The sequence below is a fragment of the Macrotis lagotis genome, chromosome 1, assembly GCF_037893015.1.
Source record: "Macrotis lagotis isolate mMagLag1 chromosome 1, bilby.v1.9.chrom.fasta, whole genome shotgun sequence".
NCBI lineage: Eukaryota > Metazoa > Chordata > Mammalia > Peramelemorphia > Peramelidae > Macrotis > Macrotis lagotis.
Genome location: NC_133658.1, coordinates 474,102,174 through 474,129,845, shown reverse-complemented (window position 1 = coordinate 474,129,845; position 27,672 = coordinate 474,102,174). Strand labels below are relative to the sequence as shown.

The window sequence follows — 27,672 nt, the reverse complement described above, 5'->3', positions numbered from 1 at the left end:
AACTAAAAGAAATTTTACACTGAAATATTTACCCCCTAAATATGCAATGGAAAATAAACTCAATATTCCAGAGAAGTGTTTATTTAAAGCATAATTGTAAATGTATAGATTTCTTTACAGGTCAAATGATTGTATAAAGATATATCATGTATAGCAACCTAACATTTTACTTTCAAGAATAAATTAAAATAGATCATTTTTGTTAAAATATTTGTGCCTAAGATGAAGATGTATATGACATTCTCCAACTTGGTGGAAACTACTTTAATTAACATGAAACTCTTTACCTAGATCATGTAGTCCATTTTTGTGTAATCCTCTATTATATTTATTTCAATTTTTTTGTGCATGATGTACATTCAATAATCATTGCATCCTAGCACTCTCTGATCTTGTCCAAAAAATGACCTGATTTCCATGACATTTTAAGAAAAATTACCTTTAATACAAATTGCCACAACTTAATAATACTTCAGTTTTTTCTTATTATCTAAAGTGCATTGTGTTCATTGTCACCTTCCTTGTCACATGAACAAAATGGGAAAGTACCGCAACATGGCTGAAGCCATGGTTTCCACATGATATTTTTCATAGAGAATTGCTGGGGAACAGGATGGACTGATTTCTGATGCTCCACTATTGCTTCTGTTAGTCTTTCAATCACAGTATGATAAAAAGGCTCAGTATCAGGTGAAAGAGGAATGGACTCAGAAGGATCTCTTGAGAGATCAAACAGCAAAGGTGGGTCGTGGTAAGTAACATGGTCCCCAGAACAAGGGCAAACTCCTCTCCCATAGCAAGCTCCAGCTCCTTCTGGGTGGAAATTTGGAGTTATATAATGAACCTTCCACACTTTGTTACCTAATACGTAAGAAAAAAAAATTACATAGATGAGAAAGCAAATTTTCCTATTATCACTTTCTATGTTACAAAGTACTTTTTTTGTCTTTCTCTGGTGAGTGGAATTGTTTCATAAAAATTATGTTTTTAACATAATTCCTATTTTTTCATGTAAAAATATTTCTGATTCACATTTTTAATATTTTTTGCTCTTAAATGAAACCACACTTTAAAAGTTATCTTAATTCTTCCCCTACCAAAAAAAAGTATACTTAATTCCAAATTGTGATGTGATTGAAGTTGCTCTTTATTTCCTATTAGACAGTTTGTGTGCATTCTAAGGTTCAATACAATTTTCTGGACCTCAGTGTAAATATTCTCCTAAAGTAAAAGGGGGTAAAGATACACATTCATTAAACTCTACTAGATACTAGAAACTGTGCTAAGCATTTTTGCAAATATCTCATTTGATGAGTTCATTGATAAGAATGAAAATTCCCAAAGTTAATAGAAAACATCCCTTCTCTAGTCTCCTTTGCTTATCTTTCTGTTCATGTAGTCATTGAAATACAGTATCTGTGCCACAAGATCTTCAAATTTTATTGCTGGAATGGGTCTTATGGATCTTCAGAGACTTTAAGCAACTTACCCATGATCACATAACCAGTAATAGTCAGAGTTGAATTTGAACCTTTATCTCAATGACTTTAATTTCTCTATTTTATCCAAGTAGTCTACTATATGGCATTTATGTAGTAGCATAAAATTTTTGTGATGTTCTGGAACTTTTAAATTTTTTCCTGGTAGAGCTTTCTCAGATGGCTCTCCATTTTTTATCATTTTTAAAGACAATCTTACCCTTTCCACTAAACTTTTGTTCTGTACTTCATCAGTTATCTTATTTTTTTCAACTAGATCTAATTTTCTTAAGATACAAGTCCTTTGTCTTCTAACAAGACAGAAAGAAAACCAGTTAAACTGTATTCAGAAATAATTTAGAGCTTTAAAATGGATAGGATAGAAAATGGTTTTACCTACATTAGCCAGTCAAAATAATCTATATTAAGGAGCTATCAAATGCCAGATTCCCATCTATTCAATCTATGGCTAAAAAAAAAAAAATTTACAAATTTATCTGTGTCCTTGATCCATTAGTTATTAAATGCTAAAGCAAAAAAGTGTGACACCCCCTAAATTGAATGATAAAAAGAGAGAATTATAATTTGGATTGGTGTTAAGTTCAAATGAGCAAACCATCTTTTTTTTTTTTTTTAGGTTTTTTGGAAGGCAAATGGGGTTAAGTGGCTTGCCCAAGGTCACACAGCTAGATAATTAGTAAGTGTCTGAGGTTCGCATTTGAACTCAGGGAGTCCTGACTCCAGGACCCGGTGCTCTATCTATTGCGCCACCTAGCTGCCCCTGAACAAACCATCTTATATGGTTCTTTCTTTAGAAGATAGGGATAATTATATGAAGTTAATATTCCGGGAATGTGGAAATAAAAACTAAACTACATTTTAGATGAGTTTTGTTAATCAATTAAGTTATCATAGGATTGAATCTTTTTAGAGTTAGGCATTTTTTGTTTTTTTAATTGAACTAGTTTATATCAAGGAACAATGTGCTAATAATACTCATAGAGTTACCTGGTAAGTCATTTCCAATTGTGTATTTTATAGTTTTATTGATGCTTAAGGATTTTCAATACTCTTTCTGTAGACATACTATAAAAAGGGAATAATACATTTGTTATTTGTTCTCTTTGTTATCCATTAGGCTGGCTGGGTAGGTTGAAAATTCATGTCATGAATTTTAAAAAAGGTGGAAGAACTGACTGGGTACTAAATATTGAACTTAAACATTTTTATAGTTCCTGAGACATAATAGGTCCTTAACACATGCATAGTGGTCACAACACAGGGAACTATATCATAAAAGCAAAAGCTAATTAGATATTGAGAAATCATGTAAGTTGAATTTTCAGTAATTGTATTCTATTTACTTTCCCTTGGCCTAAATAAATGCTGTTATTAGAGGCTAGTCCTTAGAGGTTATTATGGGGAAAGGTTAATTATTCTTTGAGTGACAGCCTAGTACAGTATAAAGAGAAGTGACCTTAGAGTTAAGAAGAGTAGACTTAAGTCCTGGCCACACAGACTGACTATGTATCTTCTGGGCAAGTTACTTAACCTGTTTATGCTCCAAGTATTATGAGTGGCAGTACTGCATTAGTATGAGTTGGTTTGCATTGGTAGAGTCTCTTCACTGGGAGATGGTCTACACTAGTAGCTCTCAAACTTTTTGATTACAGGAACCCTTTACACATTTAAAAATGATTGAAGAGAACAAAGATCTTTTATATACATTTAAGTTTAGGTATATATGTACATACATATATATGTAGAGAGAATATTTAAATTTCTAATATGCTACCATATTGGAAATTCTCTAATATTCTATAATCCTTTGTTATTGCAACAGCTGCTACTCAGAGATCAGATAAACTTTTTTCATAACCATTAATGATTAAGTCTCGAATAACATTATTGGATTGGTTTGACCTAAGCCAGGATAAAAATAAGGAATTATATAGCTGCCTCAAAAATCAACTTACATGTACTCTCAATATCTAATTAGTTTTATCTTCATGATGAAGTTCCCTGTGGTATATCAAGCACTTTCTCATTCATCATTTAATCCAGCTTTAACTTTTTGCCTCAGTTTCCTCATCTATAAAATGAACTGGAGAAGGAAATAGCAAACCATTTTAGCATCTTTGCCAAGAAATAACCAAATGAAGTCATGAAGTGTCAGAGACTACTGAAATGACCAGCAAAACAAATACACACACATACACACACATACTCACATACATACCTATACACCCACACTTTCACATACCCCCAAAAAGGTTTTTGTTGTTTTCAATCCTTTTTAAGAGTATAAAGGGATCCTGAAATCAAAATATTTGAGAATCAGTTTTGTAGGGTATCTCCCAGAGAGGAAACTCTCTCTCCCATTGCAAACTAACTCATAATGATTTAATATAAATACATATATACATATCTGTGTATATATCATGTCTTAATTATTATTTAACTTTAATTATTAATTTACATTCATTTAATTATTAATTAAAACATCCTAATATTATTATGAAAATAATTTTATTTTGTAACTATCATGAACAGTTTCCAGTAGTTTCTGAACTACACTTTGAAAACTACTGGATTATATCAATGAAATCAGTTTCCCTTATGTTCTCCCAAATTCAATATTTTTTTGCTAAAATTTTTCAATATAGGGGCAGCTAGGTGGCACAGTGGATAGATCACTGGCCCTGGAGTCAGGAGTACCTGAGTTCAAATCCAGCCTCAGACACTTAATAATTACCTAGCTGTGTGGCCTTGGGTAAGCCAGTTAACCCCATTTGCCTTGTAAAAACATAAAAAAAAAATTAATAAAAAAATTTTTTTCAATGTAACTGAAATGGTTATTTAATAAGATAAATCTCATTTGCCTGTCAAAGTAAAAGATGAAGTTTCTATTCCTCTTATGAAAATACATGAAACAATGAGTATTTAACCAATTCTATATTAAGTGAAATTATAAAGAAACAAATGTGTTTTTATTGCTTTGAGAAAAAGTTTTATACTCACTGTTCTTTTGGTGCCACCGTGCTGCATGTAAGTGAATTCCACAATAGTGAAATAGGAAATGATGATCTGAATGTTTAACAGTTCCTTGCAACAAAGGTATCAGATTGTGACCATCAATCACCCTGATTAGACAGAGAATAGGAAAGTCAACCAATATCTCCTCTGGAGTGCTACTTCAATATATCTGTCACCTGAACTCAGAACAAAACTCAAAAAAGTTCTGAACTGTCAAATATGCCTCAGTTGATTGACACCGATTTTTAAAATCCCACTGATGCTGAATGTCACTTTAAATAACACTTCAGTCTACAGTATTTACTACCATCTTTTCACTATAAAGGATTACCAAATATAAAAGAACTGGATAGACAGAGTTAATAAAAATCAAGTTAAACTTACATACATTCTTATTTTAATTTCTTTATTTAAATTTCATTCTTAAAAGATCCTTATTTGAATTTAGGTGTTTTACTTAGAATGAAAGAGCAAAAGGGTTTTTCTTTACTTTTTTTTCAGTTGGCTTTGGTTCTGTTTTCAAACTATACCCTAATAAAGATATATGTGTACACATTCATAATATATAAGTATTTACACATATAGATGTATAGAAATAGATGTGCATATTTTTCTTGTCATTTTGTAAATATGTTCCCTAGTTATTCTGGATGCTTGAAAAATGAAGGTTATTTGGTTTTTGATTTTTTAATCAAATTTTAACTCTTATTATAATGTCTTCTTAATTTGATAAACATTCTGTGAACCTACTCTGTGCAAAGCTTGATCTTAGATATTACTTATATGAAGATGAAATAAATACCATTTTCATTGTTCTTCAAGCACTAATTTGTGAATTCCTTATGTTAAGAAAAGTCCTTAAGCTAATTGCCACTGGTAAGAAACAAGATATTGCATTTGGAACAATTATATAAAAGAACATTTTCAAAGATATAGAAACTTTAGAATATAAATAATAACCTTTCCAATGGTGCTATTTTATGACAAGCAAACATTGCCAGTCTTCAAATGGTCTGCCAAGAATGTCATTTGATTCAATGCTAAATATTGTTATTCCAATATTGTTACAATTCTTAAAAGCAAATGATCATAAATCATTTTAAATACACAAGAATAAAAGAAAAAATTCAAAATAAGCCAAAAGTCTTATTTCTGTACCTGTCATGAGGCATTTCACCACCTCCCAGATGAACTACAGTTGGGTAGATATCCATCAGACTTGTAGGCTCATCAATCACTTGACCTGCTGGAAACACTCCAGGCCATCGAAATATTCCCGGAACACGAATTCCACCTTCCCAGCCTCCCATTCCTTTGCCTCCTACAATTTGAGTGACAAAGAAATTACTAAAACACATTTATTTAAACCTAGGTTCACAGAATATGAAACTGCCTTATTGAGTCCTAAACCTAAAAAATCAAATCAAAAACACTGACATGAAAAATCTATCATTCAAATTAAAATAAAATAACACCTTCCTAATTATCAGCTATTTTATTGCTGTGAATATGGAATGAGGAAAAGACATTTGGCCACCATTCTTGATATTTTAAGTTTTTCCTTCAATAGAATTGTCAAGATAGTTAAATTCTATAAGCTCTATGTTTATCAGTTTGAGTGTTACTAAAGACAAAAAAAATAGATTTGTGTCATTCTGTATGATTTCTTTGTATGTCAGATTTACTTTTCAGGTTTTTTTGTTAAAGACTATCTTCAAAGCAGTTTTAATTCTCTCCACTGTATTCCAATTGATGGGAACAATTATGGAAAACAGATATAAACAAATTCTGCTACATGAGAATGACAATTAAAAAGTACCCAAAATTACAAAATAATTAATATATGAACCAGGATTACAACTAAGTTCTTCTGTCTCCTGATTAAACTTCCCTTTCACTGTTTATCAGACATTATCAAACTGATATTTCCTTACTACAGTTTTGATTTTCTAAGGAAAGATTCATTGACACCTTTGTATATTCCATTTGATCCACCAAGCTGAAAATGCCCTTCTCTAGCCTCCAAATGCCCTCCATGATCTGAAGTGAAGTAAATGAATGTTGTGTTTTTCAAGCCTTCTTGTTCAATAGCATTAAGAATTTTTCCTGTGATAGAGAAATAATAAGTTATATGAAAAAGAAAATCACATGATAGAAACAAATAGGCTTTAATTTGGGGCACCTAGGTGGTACAGTGGATAAAGTAGCACACCTGGAGTCAGGAAGACTTAGGTTCAAATCTGACTTCAGACATTTATTCAGATATTTATATGACCCTAAATCCTGTTTTCCTCACTTTCCTCAAAGGTAAAATATAAGCTGGAGAACAATATGGCAAGTCACTGTAGAATTTTTGCTAAGAAAACGCCAAATGATATTATAAAGAATCAAGTACAACTGACCAACAAGAGTATATATTCTCTGACCAACAAGAGTCTATATTTTGTCATTCTTTGGTAATAAAGAAGTGTAATGAATCACATTAAACCTAAAGATTTCACCTGATAATTATGAATATGATTAAAATAATCTTTAAAACTTCAATTGTCAAGTATCTAACTATTGACTTACAACTTTGCTTTATGGATACCTCAAGAGATACCTCAATATAAAAAAATATTAAGCCAACACATAAGCATTACAATTTTTTTTAAAAATTGTATTGGGGGTGTAGTGTAGGGTTGAGGGTAAAGGCAAGATAGTAGAATAACTCCAACAAATTTCCCAAGCTCTCCCAACATACCCCTTGTATAAAAACTTTAAAAAGCAGTCTAAATCAATACAAGCAGGAAAGATGGCAAAATGTCATAATGAGTCATTATTCAAGCCCAGGTGGGGTGGGGTAGATGGGGTAAAGGATGGTCAGGGGCACAATGCAAGGGAAGTAGTATAGATGGTAGGTTGGACAGTAGCAACAGTGGTGGGTTGAGCACATGATCTGAAAGACATTGCAGGGGACCTCTGTATTAGCATTAGGAACTGGATCAAGTGCCATTTGGCAGTTTTGCTGTTCATGGCCCAGTTCAGCGTCATAGTTCCAGGAGAGAGAGATAGGAATGGTTGCAGTCACTAAAGGCTCTATCTGTGTAAGAACCAAGGTTTAGATCAGTAGAACAATGACCACATCTCTCCCTAAAACAAGTCACCTTGGACTAATTAAAAATCTAGAAAGAAATAGAATGGGGGGGAAAGCCTGAAGTGTGAGAAAATGATTCCTCCTCATCACAAGTGTTCAGAGCTAAATTCTAACATAATGTTGAAAGTCAAGAAATAGATTGGAAAAATAAACAAGAACTTTATTATAAAAAGTTACCATGATAACAGGGAAACTCAAGACACAAACTCAAAAGAAGATAATGACTTGACAGGACCTACAAACAAAATCTCATAGAAAAATGTACATTGGATAAAATGAAAAAAATTAAAAATCAAATGAGTGGCAGGAAAAATGGGAAAAGAAATGAGCACTGTACAAGAAAATTATATTTTTGCAAGGCAATGGGGTTAAGTGACTTGCCTAAGGTCACACAGCTAAGTAATTATTCAGGTCAAATTTGAACTTAGGTCCTCCTGAATCCAGGCCAATATTCTATCCACTTTGCCATCTAGCTGCCCCCAAGAAAATTGAAAAGAAAATCAGCAGCTTGTTAAAAGAGATTTAAAAATACTGAAGAAAAGAACTTAAAAGTCAAATAGTAGAGGAGATATAAAATTTCACTGAAGAAAATAACTGTAAAAACTAGAATTGCTTGAGGAGAAACTTATGACTTCATAAAATCATGAGAAAACAAGAAACAATGAAACATAGCCAAAGACTGATAAAAATAGTAGAAAATATGAAATAGCTCATAAAAAACAATTGGCCTAGAACATAAGATTAAACAAATAAACTAAAAGTATTATTGAACAGACTAACGTAAATATTTTTTAAAAGCCTAGATATTATTTTTCAAGAAATTATAAAGGAAAACTTCCCATATATCTTAGAACCAGAAAGCAAAGACTGAAAGAATCTATTAATCTGACAATAATCTCAAAATGAAAATTCCCCGGAATACAATTGTCAAAATCCACAATTTCTATGTCGAGGGGTAGATATTGCAAATAACAAGAAAGAAATGGTTCAAATGATTCAAATAAACCCAGTCAGTATCATACAAAATTTAGAAACTTCACAATAAAGGAACTGGGGGCTTATAATATGTTATTCTGGAAGGCAAAATAGTAATAGTAGAAGATTCAACCACAAATAACCTACTCTCCAAAACTGAATATGATTGTACAAGGGAAAATAAACATTTAATGAAATACTGGACTTTATGCATTCCTGATGAAAAGATCAGAGCTGAAGAGAAAAGTTGGCATTCTTTCAAAAGACTCAGGAGAAGCATAAAAAGCTAAACTTTAACAAAATTAAACCTTTCACATTCCCAAATGGCAAAATGATAGATACAAGTCCTAAGAATTTCATCATCATTAGAGTTGATAGAAGTCTGCTTGGATAGAGAGAGGGAAGATAAGTTCATCATAGAATAATAGAAGGTTGAGAAAGAGGGAAGCACTAGAGAAATGAGGAAGGAAGAGGAAGAATTGAAAAAATAATCTCACAGAAAAGAGAATCATATAAGCAAGAGATTTTTACAATGGAGGGGAAAATGGAATGAAGAGAGGACAGTATTTGAATGTTACTTTCATCTGAAGTGATTCAAGAAAGGAAGAAAAAATACATTGCAACACCCCCTACTCTCTCTCTCTCTCTCTCTCTCTCTCTCTCTCTCTCTCTCTCTCTCTCATACACACACACACACACACACACACACACACACACACACACACACACACACACAGATATCTCTGAAACTGAAGAGAATAAGAGAATGGATCAGAAACCAAAGTCCAAAAATATGCTAAGAGATGCATGAAAGAGAAGGACAAATATTGATTTACAATAAGAGCTTCACAAAGAATCTGCTATGCTTCATCTGAAGCAGAAAAGGTAAGGATAGTAATCATGATCTTAGTAAAAGCAAAAGCATAAAAAAGATATAATTAAAAGATATAATCAAGGAAAGTACATTTTTTCCTGAATGGTAACAGAAACAAAGAATTAAAAATATCGATATTGAACATAGATGTACCAAATGGTATAGTTTTCAAATTCGTGAAGGAAAAGTTAAATGGGTTAGAAGAAATAAATAGTAAAATTATAATATGGGTACTTCAATTTATCCCTCTCAGTCCTGGATAAATCTATCTATAAAATAAGCAAGAATAGAATTTTTAAAAAGTTTGATATACTAAACCATTTATGAATGTTGCTGTTCAGTCATTTCAGTCTTGTCTGATTCTACAGGACCCCATTTGGGGTTTCCTTGGTAAATATACTGTCATTTCTTTCTCCAGTTCATTTTACAGATGAATAAATTGAGGCAAACAGGGTTAAATTATTTGACTAGGATCATACAGTTAATACATTTCTGAGGCCAGATTTGAACTGAAGAAGATGATTCTTCCTAACTTCAGCCTCAGCACAAACTATCATATCATCTAGCTACTCTTGATAAAAATGAATGAAGAATACACTTTTTTTCACAGTTATAGAGAAATAGCTGGAATTTTCATCAAAATTAACCAATGCATTAATGCATTAAAAACTTCTTAAATTCAGAAAAACAGAAAATTTAAATGCAAACTTTTCCAATTGTAATCAAATAAAATTACATTTAATGAAAGTATTTAAAGCACAGATAATAAATTGATAGAATCAATAAAATATTTTAATCCTAAAGAATAAGTGGGTCAAACAATAAAACACAGAAATAACCAATAATTTTATTAAAGTCAAAGACAACAAATGAGACACCAAATCAAAATTTATGGGATACAGATAAAGCAGAATTTAGGGGAAATTTTATATCTCTGAACACAAATCAATAAAAGAGAAAAAGAACAGATAATCAGATTTGGTATGCAGTTAAAAAAACTAGAAAAAAATTAGTCAAAAATTCTCAATTAATTGCTAGAATGAAAAAATTTTAAATGGAAGGAGAAAATTTAAAAAAACAAAATAAAAGTAATTATTTAACTAACAAATAAAAATAGGAGTATTATAGAAAAACAATAAAACAGATAAACCTCTAATCTGTTTTCATAAAAAGACTAAGAAAACCAAATTGCCTTTCCCAAAAATGAAAAGAGTAAATGAAGAACTAATAAAGAGAAAATTAAAGCTTTTATTAGAAGAGTTTTGGCTCTCTCTCTCTCTCTCTCTCTCTCTCTCTCTCAATCTCTGTGTGTGTGTGTGTGTGTGTGTGTGTGTGTGTGTGTGTGCAATTACATTAATCTAAATTAAATGAGTGAATACTTTTAAAACAGGAAAACTTTCCCAGATTATCATGAGGAAATAGAATATTTCAATAACTCTAAATTAGAAAATAATTGAACAAGTCATTAATATGCTCCCTAAAAAAAATACCAACAACCTAGGACTAGTGAATTCTACCAAAAAATTAAATGGCAATTCCAATACTGAAAAAAAGCATTCCTTCTATGATATACACATGGCTTTGATATTTAAACAAGAGAGAGCAAATAAAACAAGGAAATAATGCACCAATTTCTTCAATAAACATTTATACAAAACATGAAAAAGTACTAGAAAGGTGATTACAGCAATATATCAAAACAAACATACACGATGACCATGATATATTTATTTCAAGAACATAGAACTCATTCAATATTGGGGAAATAATAAGCATAATTGACCTATTTATAACAAAATCAACAAAATTTATAAAAATAGTTTCAGCACAAGAGCCTTTTGACAAAATACAAGACCTATTATCATTAAAGTACTTATTACTAAATTATTATTTAAGTACTAAATTATTATTTAAGTACTCATTAAAGTATTAAAGTACTAGAAATCATAGTAAGTTTTTCTTAATATGTTAACAGTATTTATCTAAAACCAAGAGTAAGCATTATATGTCATAGGGATAAGCTAGAAGTCTTTCAAAAAAGATCAGGGGTGAATTAAGGATGTCCATGATCACCATTATTATTATTCAATATTGTACTAGAAGTTCTTACTACAGTAATAAGAGGAGAAAAGAAACTGAAGAAACAAGCATTGGCACTGATGAAACAAAACTCACTTTTGTAGATAATATGATGATATACTTAGAGAATCAAGTAAGTAGTCAAAACAATTTTAATAAGGTTGTTGATATGAAATAAGCCCACTTAAATTATTCACATTTCTCCATATTGTCAACAGAATCCAGCATTAAGAAGATGCAAAAATTTCATTTAGAAAGATAAAGACTAAAATAATTAGGGATCTACTTGACAAGACACAAAAGAACTCTGTTTTCAAAATTATAAAATTCGTAGACAGATTTGGAATTGAGGAATATTCATTGCACATGGAAGGCTGTCAATGAAATAAAAATAACAATACTATCTAAATTAATTTACTTATTCTATAACATATCAGTCAAATTGCTAAAGAATTACTTTATAGAGCTGCAAAAAATAATAACAAAATTCATTTAGCAGAACAAAAATTCAATATGATATCAATATCAGGAATAGCAAGGGAACCAATTAAAAATGTAAAGTAGGGGACTTGGCAGTATCATATATCAAAAAAATATGTTATGAAGCAACAATCATTACAACAATTTGGTACTGAATTAGAAATAGAGTGGTTAAGCAACAGAATACATTAAAGTATACCATTATAGAGGCGAATGTGCAGAGTAACAGTTTTGATAAACCCAAAGATCACATGTATTGGTGCAAGAACTCATTATTTAACAAAAACTGTTGAAAAAACTGGAAAGTAATCTAACAGAAATTAGACTTGGACCAACATCTTATACTATATACCCAGATAAGGTCTAAATTGTACATGATTTAGACATAAAGATTGATATAGATAAATTAGGAAAACCTGGAAATAATTATCTGCTACAAGCAAAGGGGAAGAATGCATGATCAAATAAGTGATAGAGGATCACTGGAATAAAATCTTGATTACAAAAATCTTTAGTACAAACAAACACAATGCAATCAAATTAGAGATAAACAGAAACCTTGGGTTGGAAATGAGGATTACATTAAGTTTTTTTGATAAATATCTCTTCTCAAATATATAGGAAACTGAATCAAATTTATAAAAAATAAGAGCTATTGCACAACTGGAAAATAGTCAAAGGATATGACCAGGCAGGTTTCAGAAGAAGAAACCAAAGAAATCAATGGTGATAGGAAATAATATTACACACCACTAATTATCTGAGAAATGCAAATTAAAACAACTCTGAGGTTCCACAACTATCAAATTAGTTAAGATTATAGAAACTGAAAATGTTTCTATATGTTGGAGAAAAATGGAGGGAAATAGGTACACTAATGCACTGTTTTGTGGAGCTGTGAATTTGTCCTACCAATATAGAGAACAATTCAAAATGATGACCAAAAAGTTTAAAAACTGTCTAGTACCACTAGGTCTGTACCACAGAGATTAAAGACAAGGAAATGAATCCATATGCACAAAAATATTTATGGCAGCTTTTTTGTGGTAGCAAAGAATTGAAAATTGAAAGAATGCCCATCAATTGGTGAATGGTTGAACAAATTGTGGCATATTATTGCGATAAAGTACGAATTGTACAATAAGAAATAATATAGGAAGACCTTTATGAACAGATGCAAAATGAAATGAAAACTGGGAGGTCATTGTGCATAGTGTTAGAAATGTTACAATGATAATAACTGAAAGATTTGACTGCTTTGGTTATACACTGATCCAAAATAATTCTAAAGGACTCATGGTGAAAAAATACTATACACCTCCAGAGAAAACTGAGGAACTTTGAATGCATATTGAAGGATAGTGGGTTTTTGCTTTTTTTCAATATAATTCATATGGAAATATGTTTTGCATGATTTCACATTTGGAATTAATTTCACAGTACTTGCCTTCTAAGAAGGTGGGAGAGTGAGAATTTGGAATTCAAAATTTAAGAAGAAAAAGAATGGCAAAATTTTTTTTGAAGAAAAGGAAAATGATGCTACAGACCTTCTGACAATTCTTTGGAATCATAAAGTAATTAGCTATGCCAAATATGAACAATATGAAAAAATAAAATTAAAGACTACCCTGCAAAGTGGGGTTTTTTTGCCTCTTTAGTATATGAATACGTAGATATCTCATTCCCACTTTTAGGAAACTGATTATTCTCTAGTATACTCCTCTACATGAAAATTGTAACCACAAGAAATTTTAATGTTTTAGGGGATTTTTAGAGAAAATAAAGGACAAAGAATTTGATCTTAACAGTTTTCTCTACAGTATCTGCATAGTGGAATAATCTTTGAACTTGCTAGTTAGGAAATTTCAAAGGTATTTATGTCTCTTTGGGGCTTAATTCAGGTCACAATAAGAGTCCAAGAACTTGATCCTGACCACAGAAAAACCAAAGGATGTTTGATCATTTGATGGATGTATAGTGAGACTTTGGCATAAAGAATGATATCTAGTCTGATGGAGCAGAGTAACCCTCTGTGTAAAATTCAAATCTTCATTCTAAAAGATATTGACTATGTGATCACAGGCAGGTCACTTTTCCTTTTAGTACCACAAAAATAATTGAAAAACTATTGAATTGAACAACTGCTGCTGATCTTGTATTGGTAGAGTGTACTTTCTCACCTAGAATTCAAACACCATAAATCTTTTATCCATAAATCACATATATTGAATAAATCACCTGAACATATTAGCAATAAAAACAACTAAGTTTATTTTACCCAGTGGATAAAAAAAGGGTTGGTGCATACCTTTAAGAGATTAACTTCCATTATTCATATATATATATATATATAATTTTTATTAGTGATTTTAAATAATTAATGTGCTCTGGGATTATTTTTTTATCAATGAGGGCTCATAGCAAATCAAATCAATCAACTGAAATGTATAAGTGATAAGTGGGTGATTAGAAGTTATAAGTTATTTTTATTTTTTATATAATGAATAATACTAGTTTATTATACCCCAGGAGCTGAACTGAAACAAGGTGACCCCAAACAGAGCAGTTGAAGAGATATTCAGAGAGTTCAGAGATAAAACCAAAAGATATTTTCAAACAATGTGGTATAATCATAGACAATTGCATAATATACCACAAGTGGCAATAGGCCAGTCTAGTAGCAGGTAAAAGGAAAGGGGGAAACAGTGAGAAAATGTGTTGGACAAATAAAAAAATTAAGTATTTTAAAGTATTTTTAGACAGTTTTCTAAATAGTTCTTTAGCTTTATAGGTATGACAGACAAGATTATAGATGCCAGAAGAGATCCATTTCAAGTACCTTTCACAATTATTCTTGTTAAGAATATTTTTAATCAAGAGACAAATGTAATCATCTAAGATAAAAATAAAATAAATCTTTGGTGAACAAAATCAGTGCAACTAGAATAAGTAAGAAAACACTGATTGTTAGTGAAAATCTTTGCATTTAATATTTATTTCTAACAAGGTTTTGATATCTGATATATGAGGGATTGGCATAAATATATGTCCAAGAGTTCTTCCCAAGTGTGGAACTATTCAAAAGATATGCACAAGTCTTGAAAGAATTTATACTATTAAAATCATATGAAAGACTCAAAATAATTCATACAATTTCCTAAAAGCCTTAGTACATTTTAGTTTTAATAACAACTGAATTAAAACTTTTGGGATGTTGCGTAAGAAAAATGTAATTCAAAACACATGTAGTTTCATCTCATATCCAAGAAATTAACATGGAAGAAAAAAGAATAAAATAATCAAAATTGGAAGAGTTTAAAAAAATCCCAAACCATTCTTGAAGCTAATTAATTAAATTAATTTAATTTAATTAATGAAATTGATTTTATTCTTGAAAGTAATTTGAAATTAAGCTAAGAAACTGAATAAAATATCTATAACTTTTGACTCAGAGATTCCAATACTAATCATATACACCTCCAAAATATCTAAGACAACTCAAAGTCCTTTATACAACAAAATATTTACAGCAGCACTTTTTATGTATTAACAGACATCTAGAAATAAATAGATTCCCAACAATTAGGTAATCATTAATCAAATTATGGTATAGTAATAAAATAGAATATTATTGTACTATAAGAAGCAATGACTATGAAGAATTCAGAGAAACATGTTATGATAGATGAACTGAATCAAACAGAAATAAACAGAAATATAAAAGCATGTAGATATTACATTCCCATATTTATATATATAACTATGATATATTATATAATATATTAAATAATAATATACCATATAAGCAGAAACATGAAAATCATATCTTTCCACATAGATAAATGTGGAATGTAATTTGTGATATATTGTTTATTATCTATTAACATATAATATATAGGCAGAAAGAGGAAAAACTACATATAAATATATAGCTTTTCTATTCCTATTTGTCATATGTATTTCTGATAAATAAGCTACACATATTTTTACATACATATGTAGATATCTTAACTACAACACTATAAATGGGAAAAAGCAAAAGAAAACAAAATTATTAGTTTTATAATTATTATGACCAAACTTGTCCCTGAAAAAGAGATGAGAAAATGCATTTTCTTCCCTTCATATAGCTTGGAGACTACATGTGAGGAGCACTTAATTTCCTCATTGATTTGGTCAAAGTTTTGGTTGTTTTTCCTGAATTGTTTTATCCCTTATTGTTTTTGTTTTTGTTGTTGTTGTTGTTATTATCATCATCATCATCATCATCATCATCATCATCATCATCATCATTATTATTGATAACTCTCTGGGCAGATTCTCGGGGAGCATGTAAGGATTTATTATGAAGATATGAAAACCAAAAATACCAATATTTTAAAAATTACACACCATAATATCTGCTTTGAATTGAGGCAGAGGATAATGATTTTTATTTGTATCTGAGTTACATTCAGTATTCAAGACATCACTAGAGGAAAAAAATCATAAATTTCACTTACCCACCATCCAGTCCATTTCTTCTACATTGTCTCCATATAAGCCATGTTTGCTTTTCCCAAGGAATTGTTTAGTGGTAACAAGGGGAATATGGACATGCAGCAAAGAAAAAAAGAGGAGGAATGGCCTATGCTTGTTTCTAGAAGAGTAAAACCATATTGATAAGTTTTAGAGAGGTATGATAACAGATGTGCAGAACATATTATTTGTCAACAGAAACTAATATGAAAAAAATTACATTGGTTTCCATGTACATTGATATCATCTCATAACCTTTTTCTTCTTAGAAAAATAGGTTCTCAGTATTTATGTAGGAGAATATTCAAGACTCCAAGAAGCTCTTGAATTTCTATTAAAAAAAATAGGATTTAAATTACCTGGCAATAAATGAAATTGCTTCCTTTAGCATAAGAGTTGCTGTTCTCTCTAAAACCATAGGTTGTTGGATAATTTCATAATTTCTCATCAGGATGCAGTTCCAATACCTTATAAAGCCAAAACTGGAGTACCAGGAAGTGAAAAATAGAAAACTAAGGGTACTCAAACACATCAGTATTTTCCAGGATATTGAGATTAAACCCACAAGTTTGCCAATGATAAGTGTTAGTATCCCAAGGACAATAACCTGGGTATAAACCCAAAGTTTAGCTCTAAAAGCAGCATCTACTTCTGGAGGCTTATTTATTTGACAATCATTTATTAGTGTGAAAGGCATGCCATAAAAATAGTCAAATCCATGATTTATTGGATGGTGGCAATGATCAGTTCGTAATTGACAGTTCACTCCTTGGTGCCATTTTCCTGAAAGCAAAAGGAAATAATTAAATTATCTTTAAATTGCATTTTCAAATTAATGTTAAAATTTCTCCCAAAGTAGCTCTGCAACTAAAATTTTATAGATTATTTTAAAGAAAAAACACCTACGATAAATGTAATTTTAAAAAGTATAAATGATTGATAGTAGAACTTAGACAACCTTAAATTTGTCAGTGATCAAGGATCATGGGACCATAAGATCCTAAGAAAAAATTTTCAGATTTTTTAATTTATTCAATAAAAGTTGTAACAAAGATCTCTTACTGAAAATGTTAACATATTCAAGTAATGATTTGTTCCTTTCCCTAATTTTTTCCTCTTCTATATACCACCAATCTCAGTTGTTTGTTTTTCTTTTTTTCTGAACACTTCTTTGAGTACTGTGCAGCCACAAAGGCAGAGAATGTTTTGAAGAAGGTTATCTAAACCTGTGGTTAGTAAAAGTAGGGATGATTATAGAACACAATTGTTCAGCAAGTTATCAATTTTGGTTAAAAAAATTAAAAAAAATATGTTACCAAATTATAAAGAACAAGTTTGACCTCAAAGAAACATGAGAAGAAACCTCTCCCCTTCATTTACAAGGGAATGAATATGAAACTCTAAAGATATAATATCAACTTTTAAAATATATTGATTAGTTTATTTGAAATGTTTGAACTTTTTCCTTCTTAAAACATTCTTCCTAATAAGGAATGGATTTCTATGAGCTGAAGGAGAAGGAATATAGAGGAAATCTAGAAAATTTAAAAATAAAATACATTTTTAATAATTCTGGTTAAGTAAAGAATTAGTTCAAGTCACTTGGTGATCTAGTCTTTTACTGTCTCCCTCCATAGACTTTTAAATGAAAGAATTAGTCATTACATGGAGATAAGAATATGCAGAGTGAATGTTGATTTTAAAATGGTAGGAATGGGTTGGCTAGGAGGCGCAGTGAATAGAGCACCGGCCCTGGAGTCAGGAGTACCTGAGTTCAAATCTGACCTCAGACACTTAATAATTACCTAGCTGTGTGACCTTGGGCAAAAAAAAAACTAAAAAATAAAAAAATAAAAATAAAAATGGTAGGAACAATAAATAATAACCTTACTTAGTCCTGATACTAGAATGAAGGTATCAGGGCAATCAGAAATACTTTTATTTTGATAAGGTATGAGATATCTTAGGGTTTTTTTTTTCTTTTTGGTTTTTTTTTTGTTTTTTGGCAAGGCAATGGGGTTAAGTGGTTGCCCAAGGCCACACAGCTAGGTAATTATTAAGTGTCTGAGGTCACATTTGAACTCAGGTACTCCTGACTCCAGGGCTGGTGCTCTATCCACTGTGCCACCTAGCTGCCCCTCTTAGTTTTAATACTACAGGAAAAAACTGAAATTTTCTGACTAAATTTTTTAGAAGATATGATATTATGGAATAAGTGTTTGTTTTGATAAACTGAAACAAGTTCAATTGGATAAGAAAATGATATCCCTCTTCTGAATTCAGGAAAGTCAAAATGTGGGTCAAGTTTAACTTCTAGAAAAACTCTTTAAATTAATAAGTGTAAACTATGTTAGAACGTGACCAATAAAAGAAGTAAAATATTAATGTACAGAATGAATCATTGCCAAGAAATTTAGAGTGAAAAAAGGATTCTTCTAAAATAATCATTGAAAAATAATCTTTGCCTATTAATTCAAAGTGAAAAAATGATTCTTCTTAAAATATAGTAATGAATTATCTAACAGTTCAAAAACACCTTTGATTTTATAGGGATAATGATTACTTTTTGTTTGTTCTTAGAAATAAGTGAAGTTCTCTAATAATCAAGCAATTCTACTACTAATTTAAATTGAACAATATATTCTTATATGCACCTATGATTCCCGTTGTATATCCTTGCTGCTGTAGTATTTTTGCAAAAGTTGTTTCATTTCTAGGAAGTCCTCCTGAACCCCCATTCCATTGAAGCGCACGATATCCATTAGTGGCATCCATTCCTAATATATATATCAAAGAGAGAATGATTTCCCTTTTGTTTTCTTAAGTTAGTTAAAAATATGAATAAAAAATAAAGCAAGACAATTTGAAAAACTTCTATATTAAAAATTGTAGTGAATATTGCAATTTGCCAAATTGCAAAAGTATTTTAAGTTTTTTCTTATCTTTACATTAGACCAGTAGTGTCAAACTCAAGTCAAATTGAAGGCCACTAGACCCAATATAAAAACCCTTGCAGACTGCATACTGACTTAGAAAACAATATATTAACATCATCCACATTCTAATGTATTTTCTTATTTATTTGATTAAATATTTCTCAATTATATTTTAATCTGTTGGGTGTCTCACTGGAGAGTATTGCTGCCTGATGAAGACCTTAGGTCACATGTTTGACTCTACTATTGACGATTTAGATGAGGAAGAAAAGATTATCAACCAAAATTCAGAATCTTGTAAACAAAAACATATATAGGAGATTAATTTATTCTTACATAAAGATATGGGGTATTCTTAGGAACCCTGGAAAATAGAATGGGAAGATAGTCCTCTTCATAAACTGAAAATGGACAAGGATTTAAAAAATCAAAGGCTCTTTTAACAAGATCAAGCTGAATTAGTTAGTCCTTCCTTCCTTCCTTCCTTCCTTCCTTCCTTCCTTCCTTCCTTCCTTCCTTCCTTCCTTCCTTCAATAAATAGGATGAATGAGAATGAAGTTATAGATGACCTTGAGACTGTGAACTATAAGAATGCTGGTGCCCTTCATAAAAATAGGAAATTTTGGAAGAAGGGTAAGTTTTTGTGGAAAATAATATGAGATCCATCTATGTATGAACATCCTGAAGAGATGTCTTGTAAACTTCCTTGTAAAAAAAAAGGGAGGGGGGGTTACTTAATTTACTCCTAGAGTCACTGACTAGAGAACAGAGCCTGCTTTCAGAAATACCAAATGCTCAAAGAATGCCAAAACCACATTATCTAAGGCAGTGGTATCAAATTCAAATAGGAATGGATTTCTATAGCTGCATATAAACTTAGAAAACCACACATGAATATTGCCATTGTGGTAAACATTTGTGTAAACATTTTTCAATCACATTTTAATCTGGTTCAGACTACACTAGGATGTTTTGTCTGCCACTTGCAAGCAACAAGGTTGACTCTTCTGCTCTGGAGCACAGAATGGTAGGTATGTTGGGGAAGGACATGGCTGCTGTTGCCATTAAAAGTTAGGTTATAATTTACTAAAGAAGTCTATGCTCAGATCAGAAGGAGAAAATGGGAAGGAATAAAAGTTAGATTAGGTTATGTTCAAAGACAACTCCACAATTGGCTAACATTAGGGGGATGCAACCTAACCTCCCATCCTCTGATTAGTTGATTATATAACTGCAGCATCAGTTCACAATTCCTTCGGGATCAAGAGATTATCCCATTTATACACCACTGTCTTAGCAACTAGGGCAAAGAATTTATTACAATTCAATCAACTGGTAATTAGCCTCTCTAATTTTAGCTCCAATTTTTATTGGTCTAGACACAACATCCTTCAAGAACTCTGTACTTCAAGTCATTCTAGTTCAATAAAACCCACCAGAGCCTAAAATCCTTTAGCAATGCATCTGAAAACCAAGGTCAACTCCACATTGTGATGAGCAAAATTGAATTAACTATTACCACCTCAATAGACAGATATTTGGTCATCTAAAAACATCTTACACTTACATTGATGTCGTTGTAAATTTTTGAAAAAAATTTACATATGAACAGTGAATTATTAGCAGACTCAGTGAATAGGAAAAAATTTATGTATATTATCTTTATCTTGCATATGTTTTCCCTTTTACTGAACTAGTTTTATGCATCCCTATATTGATAGATCCAAAAGATAACAAAAATACAGATTTTACTCACTTCTTAATGATTAGCAGTGTACTGACCTGATCTGAAGGCATGTCTGCCAGTCAGGAAAGCAGCTCTGCTAGGAGTACAGAGGGGAGCAGCAGCCAAGTGCTGTAAAAGTTTTATTCCTTCCTTTGCAAGGTTATCAATATTTGGGGTCCTAAGAAAAACATCCCAGTTTAAATGCCTGCTGTTATTAAAGTATTTGTAATACTGACTATATATTAAAGAAAGTGAACATTGATTGCATTAATCTCTCACTTAAGTGATGTCCTAAATCATTATTCTCTTATTAATTCATTTTGAAAAATAGGGACCAACTTGAACAATATCAACATTTCTATATGCAAATAACAGAACAAAGAAAAATCTCCAATGTAACAATTTTAAAGGTATATATATATATATATATATATATACATATATATATAAATCTTATACATGTCTATTGCATATATATATAATATACATATATTTCTTTGTGTATATATATATATATATATATATATATATATAATTGACATGCTAGTACCAACATAGTCTACTTTTTATCTTCTGATATCCTTGGTGTACTTTTAAAAAAAATTTTTTTTAAATTTATTTAGGGGGTGGCTAGGTGGATAGAGCCCCAGCCCTGGAGTCAGAAGTACCTGGGTTCAAATCCAGCCTCAGACATTTAATAATTACCTAGCTGTGTGGCTTTGGGCAAGCCACTTTGCCCCATCTGCCTTGCAAAAATCTAAAAAAAAATTATTTAAGGCAATGGAATTAAGTGACTTGTCCAAGGTCATACAGCTAAATAATTATTAGGTATCTGATGTCAAATTTGAACCCAGGTCCTCCTGACTAAAAGGCCAGTGCTCTATCCACTGCACCACCTAGCTGCCCTTCTCTTTCGGGTACTTTTAAAATATATCATTGATGTTCTTTCCTTTCCTTTATCTTTTCTTTCTTTTTGCATTTTTATCACTATTTCCCTAACTCCTCTTTAAATAATAAATAAAAGGCCCTCCTTCCTTCCTTAATTGTCTGATATTTTATTTAAACAGTTATATTAGTAAAAGGACCAAAAAATAAAAAATATTCTTTCTTAACAGTAATAGGTATCTTTTAGGTAGAATGTCTCAGAGTGTAGGTTACTCAGTCTGTAAATTGAATAATTTCTTTAGCCCATCTGATAGTATGGCATGGGAAAAAGGCAATGAATTTGGAATAAATAGAAGAGTTCCATCTTTGCCTGTAACTTACTATCTATGTGATTTCAGGTATCATTGCTTTTCTAGTATTTGGTTGAAAGGGATTGTAGTTTAGTGGAATAGATGCTGGACCTAGAATCCTATTATATATGTTCAAATTACATTACTGCCATTGTGACTAAGGCAAGTCACTAAACTGTATTAAATGATAGATAGCTATTAATATTATTTAATTGTGTCTGACTGTTTATGACCTCACCTGAGTTTTCTTGGCAAAGACACTGGAGAGGTTTACCATTTTTCTTCTTCAGCGGATTATGGTAAACAGCATGACTTGCTCAGATTTACACATCTAGAAAGCATTTGAAGTTGGATATGGAGTCAAGTGTTCCTCACACCAGGTCCAGCTTTCTATTCATTGGGCAACCTAGCTGCTAACTACAAGCTACAGTTTGCCTACATATAAAAAGAAAGTAAAAATAAAACCTGTCCTCAAAAGATGACTGTTGTTTCTTTTTTGTTTTTCCAAGGCAGTAGGGTTAAGTGGCTTGCCCAAGGTCACACAGTTAGGTAATTATTAAGTGTCTGAGGCCAAATTTAAACTCAGATCCTCCTGACTCCAGGGTCGGTGCTTCATCCACTGCACCAGTTAGCTGCCCCCACCATTTATGTTTCTTAAACATATGCTCCTCCACATACTTTTTGCTATTATGCAGTTTTCCCAGGGCATTTTTATTGAGTGGCTCTGACTTTTTAATAAAAAGAATTGTTACAGTTACTGAAAGTGAAAAGTTTGTTTCAAGGGGACAGTTTAGGCATTGAGAGATCCTGAATTACTTAATATGAAGACTTACATGAAAAGAATGATGAAGTTGAACATGTATATATTCATTACATGGAGTTCTCATCATAACAAAATCCTATGGTTAATTACCAAATCTTTCTCAGGCTACTAAGAGAAGTGAAAGTAAATTTCACAAACATGATTCTGTGCCTAGAAGGCTTGGATTTCTCTTTTTTTCTTGAAACAAATGTTAGTATTTATAATTCTTGTCCAGTAAGCAAGTTTTCTTTTCTATAAATAAAACTGACATGGCTGTTGAGTGAAATTCTTACCGTAGTGTATCATTGCCATAACATCCCACATCCCCAATGCCAAGGTCATCTGCCATTATTAAGAGAATGTTTGGTTTTGAATCATTTGCTGTACAAATTCCTAAAAGCAGACACATGAAAAGTAGGATGGAGAAGTAGGTCCTAAAAATGAAAAAAAACCCAACAAAACATTACAAAATAAAAATCCAAATAATTCTCATGGCTACGAACTCTCAAATTAGTATAAAGGCCTATCTATTTTAGATCTATGTTCAAATGTCTGTTCTGTTTCATTGTTTGAAATAGGTAGACCTGAATCACACAGAAGATGGCTGATGTCAGCCCTCAAGATTCACAAAAGTAGAGTGAAGTTTGCTTCTCCTGAAGCAACAGGAATTTTCCAAAAGATTTCAGAATGTCTTTAAACTCTTCTTAATACTTGATTTAAAAAAATAAGATAATGACAAGTCATATCTGCCATATACCTTTTCTTTCTCAGGAGTTTAAGTCAACCGAATGGAAGCAGGGAATAATCAGTAATCCCAGTTTTAGTCTCCATTCAAAGTATCCATTGGAGTATTTCCATCTCTCCAACTGTCAGATCTCAGCTTGCTATCAGCTCCTTCCATGAAAATGTTTCTTCTGGAAATTATCTTTGACTTAAGAGTCTTTATACTTCCTCTATTTGTTGAATGTCTTAGTGACAATGAGATACTATGAAACTGACTGACTATGGGTGAGACTGTCCCTCAGCCCTTCAAAGACATTTTCCATTTACATTTTACTTTGATCCATGTATGAAGTTGCTATGTTAACCATCTTTTCTCTGTTGTCTGAGCAAAGGTAAAAAAAAACAAAAACAAAACTTTTTTTCGGGGCAGCTAGGTGGCGCAGTGGATAAAGCACCGGCCCTGGAGTCAGGAGGATCTGAGTTTAAATTTGGCCTCAGACACTTAATAATTACCTAGCTGTGTGGCCTTGGGCAAGCCACTTAACCCCATTGCCAAGCAAACAATCTTTTTTTTTTCTCTGCTCTTTCTATCAGAAGTATTTAACAATGCTCCTTCATTTCTAATAAACTATACTGGTCAGCAGTTCACAAATCCCTTCCCCTATTTCGATTTCTAGCTGTCCCTTTTTGTTATTAGGTTTTGTACTTCTAGATAAAAATAAATCAACATGCTGTCCTTTCTTCTGTTTTATTTGGGCAATAGAAGTAGGAAATGGATAGTGGGGATGAGCAAGTTATAGATTATAGAGTAAAGTCCTCCAGTATCAGCTGGGGGGTAGGAAGTATGGTGCTGAAGCAACTTACCCCTAGAATTCACTTGGTAGTGCTACCTGTAATACCTTTTCTCCTGCCCTAGGTGAAAAACAGGAGCAATAAAAGCAAATATGGAAATGTCTGTGATCTGAATCCTTTATTCTTCTATACTGGTATTGTTAGTGACCTAGAAAGTTGAGAGGAAAGGAAGAGGATTCAATGAACTGTCTTTTGGGGGCTTCTCTACATTCCTCCTTTCTCCAACATTGCCACTTCTAACTTGGGATTACCATATCAAGGTAATACTGTTAGGTATGGATGCCCTCTGGACACACTGATATCACCCTTTGCTAATCTAGACAGTAAGGGTCATGGCAGGAATGGCTTCTAGTGCTCATCAGCATCTAAAATGATTGAATATTGCTAAATATTGGAAAAAATACAATATAATGCAGGGGAATCACTTCAATCAACCAGCAGATATGCATTGTGATTAGGTCTTGTGAAAATTCCTTAGCTAAATTACAGCAGAAGGTGCAGATATCTTTTGGGCTTTAGCCCTATGGGGAAAGGAAAATAAAGAATTTGCTAATTTGGTAAGTATAGATAGCAATAAGAATAATGCAGCGTGATATCTCCCCACTTTTTGAATGACAATTCTAACTCTTTTTTTTTAGGTTTTTGCAAGGCAAATGGGGTTAAGTGGCTTGCCCAAGGCCACACAGCTAGGTAATTATTAAGTGTCTGAAGTTGGATTTGAACCCAGGTACTCCTGACTCCAGGGCCAGTGCTTTATCCACTATGTCACCTAGTCCCCTAGCTGCCCCCTTGCAATTCTAACTCTTAATGCTAAACTCTCCATTTCACTTAGATGATTTAGTCATATCCTTAGAGAAATATTAGATTGTTATTTATAGGTCAGTTAATAATGCTCAATCTCTGTTTTGGCTAGGCAGCAGAGGCATTCTGGCATGAAGACAAGAATTGAGTATTTGCATTTGAGAAACCTGAACTTCAATCTTGCCTCTGATATTTTCTAGCTCTTTGATAGTGGGTGTGACTTTTAACTTTTTAAATCTTAATTTCCACACTGGGAAAATAGTTTGTTTATGAATTATTATCAATAAAAAGCATGCATTATTCCAAATTCCACATTTTTTTTCATTGCATCCTATTTTGCTGAAATCGTAAAACATCAAAAAAAATCTAGAAGGAATTACAGAGAAAAATGAAGTTACAAGATTAGATTACTTACGAGGTCAATCGTATGACACTTAAATTTGAAAGGCAAGTAGATTTTTTTTAAAAGAAGTGAATTTTTCTGCAGAAAAGCCAGCAGATGTCTCTACACCATCATCAAAGTTTAGTGAAAAATAAGTTTGCGAAGTAGTCAAAGCATTTAAGAGTTTAGAAAGTAAATCCATAGTTAAGACAAAAAGAAATAAATTTATTGCTCAAGAAGGGGAACTGAAGGACAGCGCAGGAGGGCAAATTCAAAATGTTTATAATATATTCGGCATATTTGAGCTTCCTCCATCTAAAACATTGAAACAAAACAGGAAATGGTGTCAGGACAGAAGGAGGGAAGAAAAGCAGTCTGCCAGGAGGACTGACAATTTCCGTACTTCTACTCTCCTGATCTTTCTTTTTACACTTCACTTTTTTGCTTATCCCCAGAGTAAATGCCTTTCCAAGATAATCTTGGGCAGTCCCCTTCCAGCTCCCCCTCCCTCCTCCCGAAGTGCGGGGGACATATATTTTCACTTTACAAAATATACTGTAAATGGTTTTTTTTGACAAACAATAGTTGATTTTTCATAACAGTAGCCATTTTGAACACCAAGCTCACACAAGCAAGTCTCAGGCAAGGCAACTGGAGAAAAGAACCCTGAACCTTCCGCAGTTTCTGTCCCAGCCCGAACAGGGGTTCCACTTCTGCGCACTGGACGACGTGGGACCAGGATCTTGCCAGGGTGCCCGCGGGTACTCCGGGGACAAAGAAGGGCAACGGGAGCTGCCAACGCACTCCCAAGTAGTCAGAATCAAAAACACACTACGTCAGCAGCACAGAGAAGCAGAGAGGAGGCGGCGGAAAGAGGGAGGGAGTTTGCCTAGCAAGGAAGAAACATCAGATGGCCAAGCTTGGAGGCTGCTGGTCTGCATTTTGCTTAAAAGAGAGAAAGAAGAGTCTGACTCTAAAATGTCTCCATATACAATCACACAAAACAAGTGGTTTCAGGTTCGAAAAAAATAGGTAGAAGCTTGGAGACCCAGAAACGCCTTACACACCTGCAGGGGACAGGGGTACCACCACTCAGCCTGCATCTCCCTTGTCTTTCGTGGATTCGGGTCCTCTCCCCAAATCGGCCGAGCCCCATCCTCAAAGCAAGCGAGAGAATGCTGGGGAAAGCAGCAGGGTCCAAAGGCTTCGAGTCAGTACTGAGAACCAGGAAGAGCTTAACTTGGGGCGCTGAGATAGACTATAGGGAAGGGAAATTGTAAACCTGGACCAGTGAGAACAGATGTGGGGAGGGAAGAAGAAAAAAAATCCTCCTGGGGGGGAGAGAGAGAGAGAGAGAGAGAGAGAGAGAGAGAGAGAGAGAGAGAGAGAGAGAGAGAGAGAGAGAGAGAGAGATTCCTGAAAGGGAGATAAGAAAAAAAAATAACTTTTCCTTCCTTAAGCCTAAAGCAGTCGTTATTTGAGAGCCCATTTTGCATTAGGTGTTTTTTTCTGAAACTCTTAGATAGCTAGCTGTATTTAATGCTCAAGGAGTTATTGAGGCATAATAAATAACACTGCTTAGTAACCAACACTACAACTTTCCTCTGGAACTAAAGGGTTTTGTGCACAACAGTTAATT

At 32.4% G+C, this 27,672-nt stretch overlaps 1 protein-coding gene across 5 annotated transcripts; it reads right to left on the bottom strand.

The window, feature by feature from the left end:
- Positions 1–71: 71 nt before the first annotated feature.
- LOC141506666 (arylsulfatase D-like) lies at positions 72–27,310 on the bottom strand. Of its 5 annotated transcripts, none has more exons than XM_074213625.1 (11): positions 27,101–27,188; positions 24,863–24,998; positions 23,569–23,709; positions 21,295–21,416; positions 19,231–19,353; positions 16,936–17,359; positions 16,561–16,697; positions 6,486–6,620; positions 5,673–5,835; positions 4,500–4,621; positions 72–861 (listed from the first exon to the last, which is right to left on the bottom strand). In XM_074213625.1, exons 3-11 carry the CDS (start codon positions 23,682–23,684, stop codon positions 491–493), a joined length of 1,713 nt encoding a protein of 570 aa, XP_074069726.1. In that variant the 5' UTR covers positions 23,685–23,709; positions 24,863–24,998; positions 27,101–27,188; the 3' UTR covers positions 72–490. The 5 variants fall into 5 exon arrangements, with proteins under 5 accessions (XP_074069726.1, XP_074069725.1, XP_074069728.1 ...); XM_074213628.1 differs by lacking the exon at positions 24,863–24,998 and adding an exon at positions 3,718–3,793 and having other exon boundaries at positions 781–861; positions 27,101–27,310; XM_074213624.1 differs by lacking the exon at positions 24,863–24,998 and having other exon boundaries at positions 27,101–27,310.
- Between the last annotated feature and the right edge of the window lie 362 nt (positions 27,311–27,672).

What these genes read in the sequence shown, in the direction of transcription:
- LOC141506666 (XM_074213624.1), bottom strand. Translation starts at nt 27,189, where the DNA reads ATGGGGCTCGGCCGATTTGGGGAGAGGACCCGAATCCACGAAAGACAA. An exon ending in GGTACCCCTGTCCCCTGCAG is followed by an intron (nt 23,710 to 27,100) that starts GTGTGTAAGGCG and finishes TTTCATTTTTAG; the next exon opens with GACCTACTTCTCCATCCTAC. An exon ending in CAGACATGCCTTCAGATCAG is followed by an intron (nt 19,354 to 21,294) that starts GTCAGTACACTG and finishes TATATATATTAG; the next exon opens with GAATGGATGCCACTAATGGA.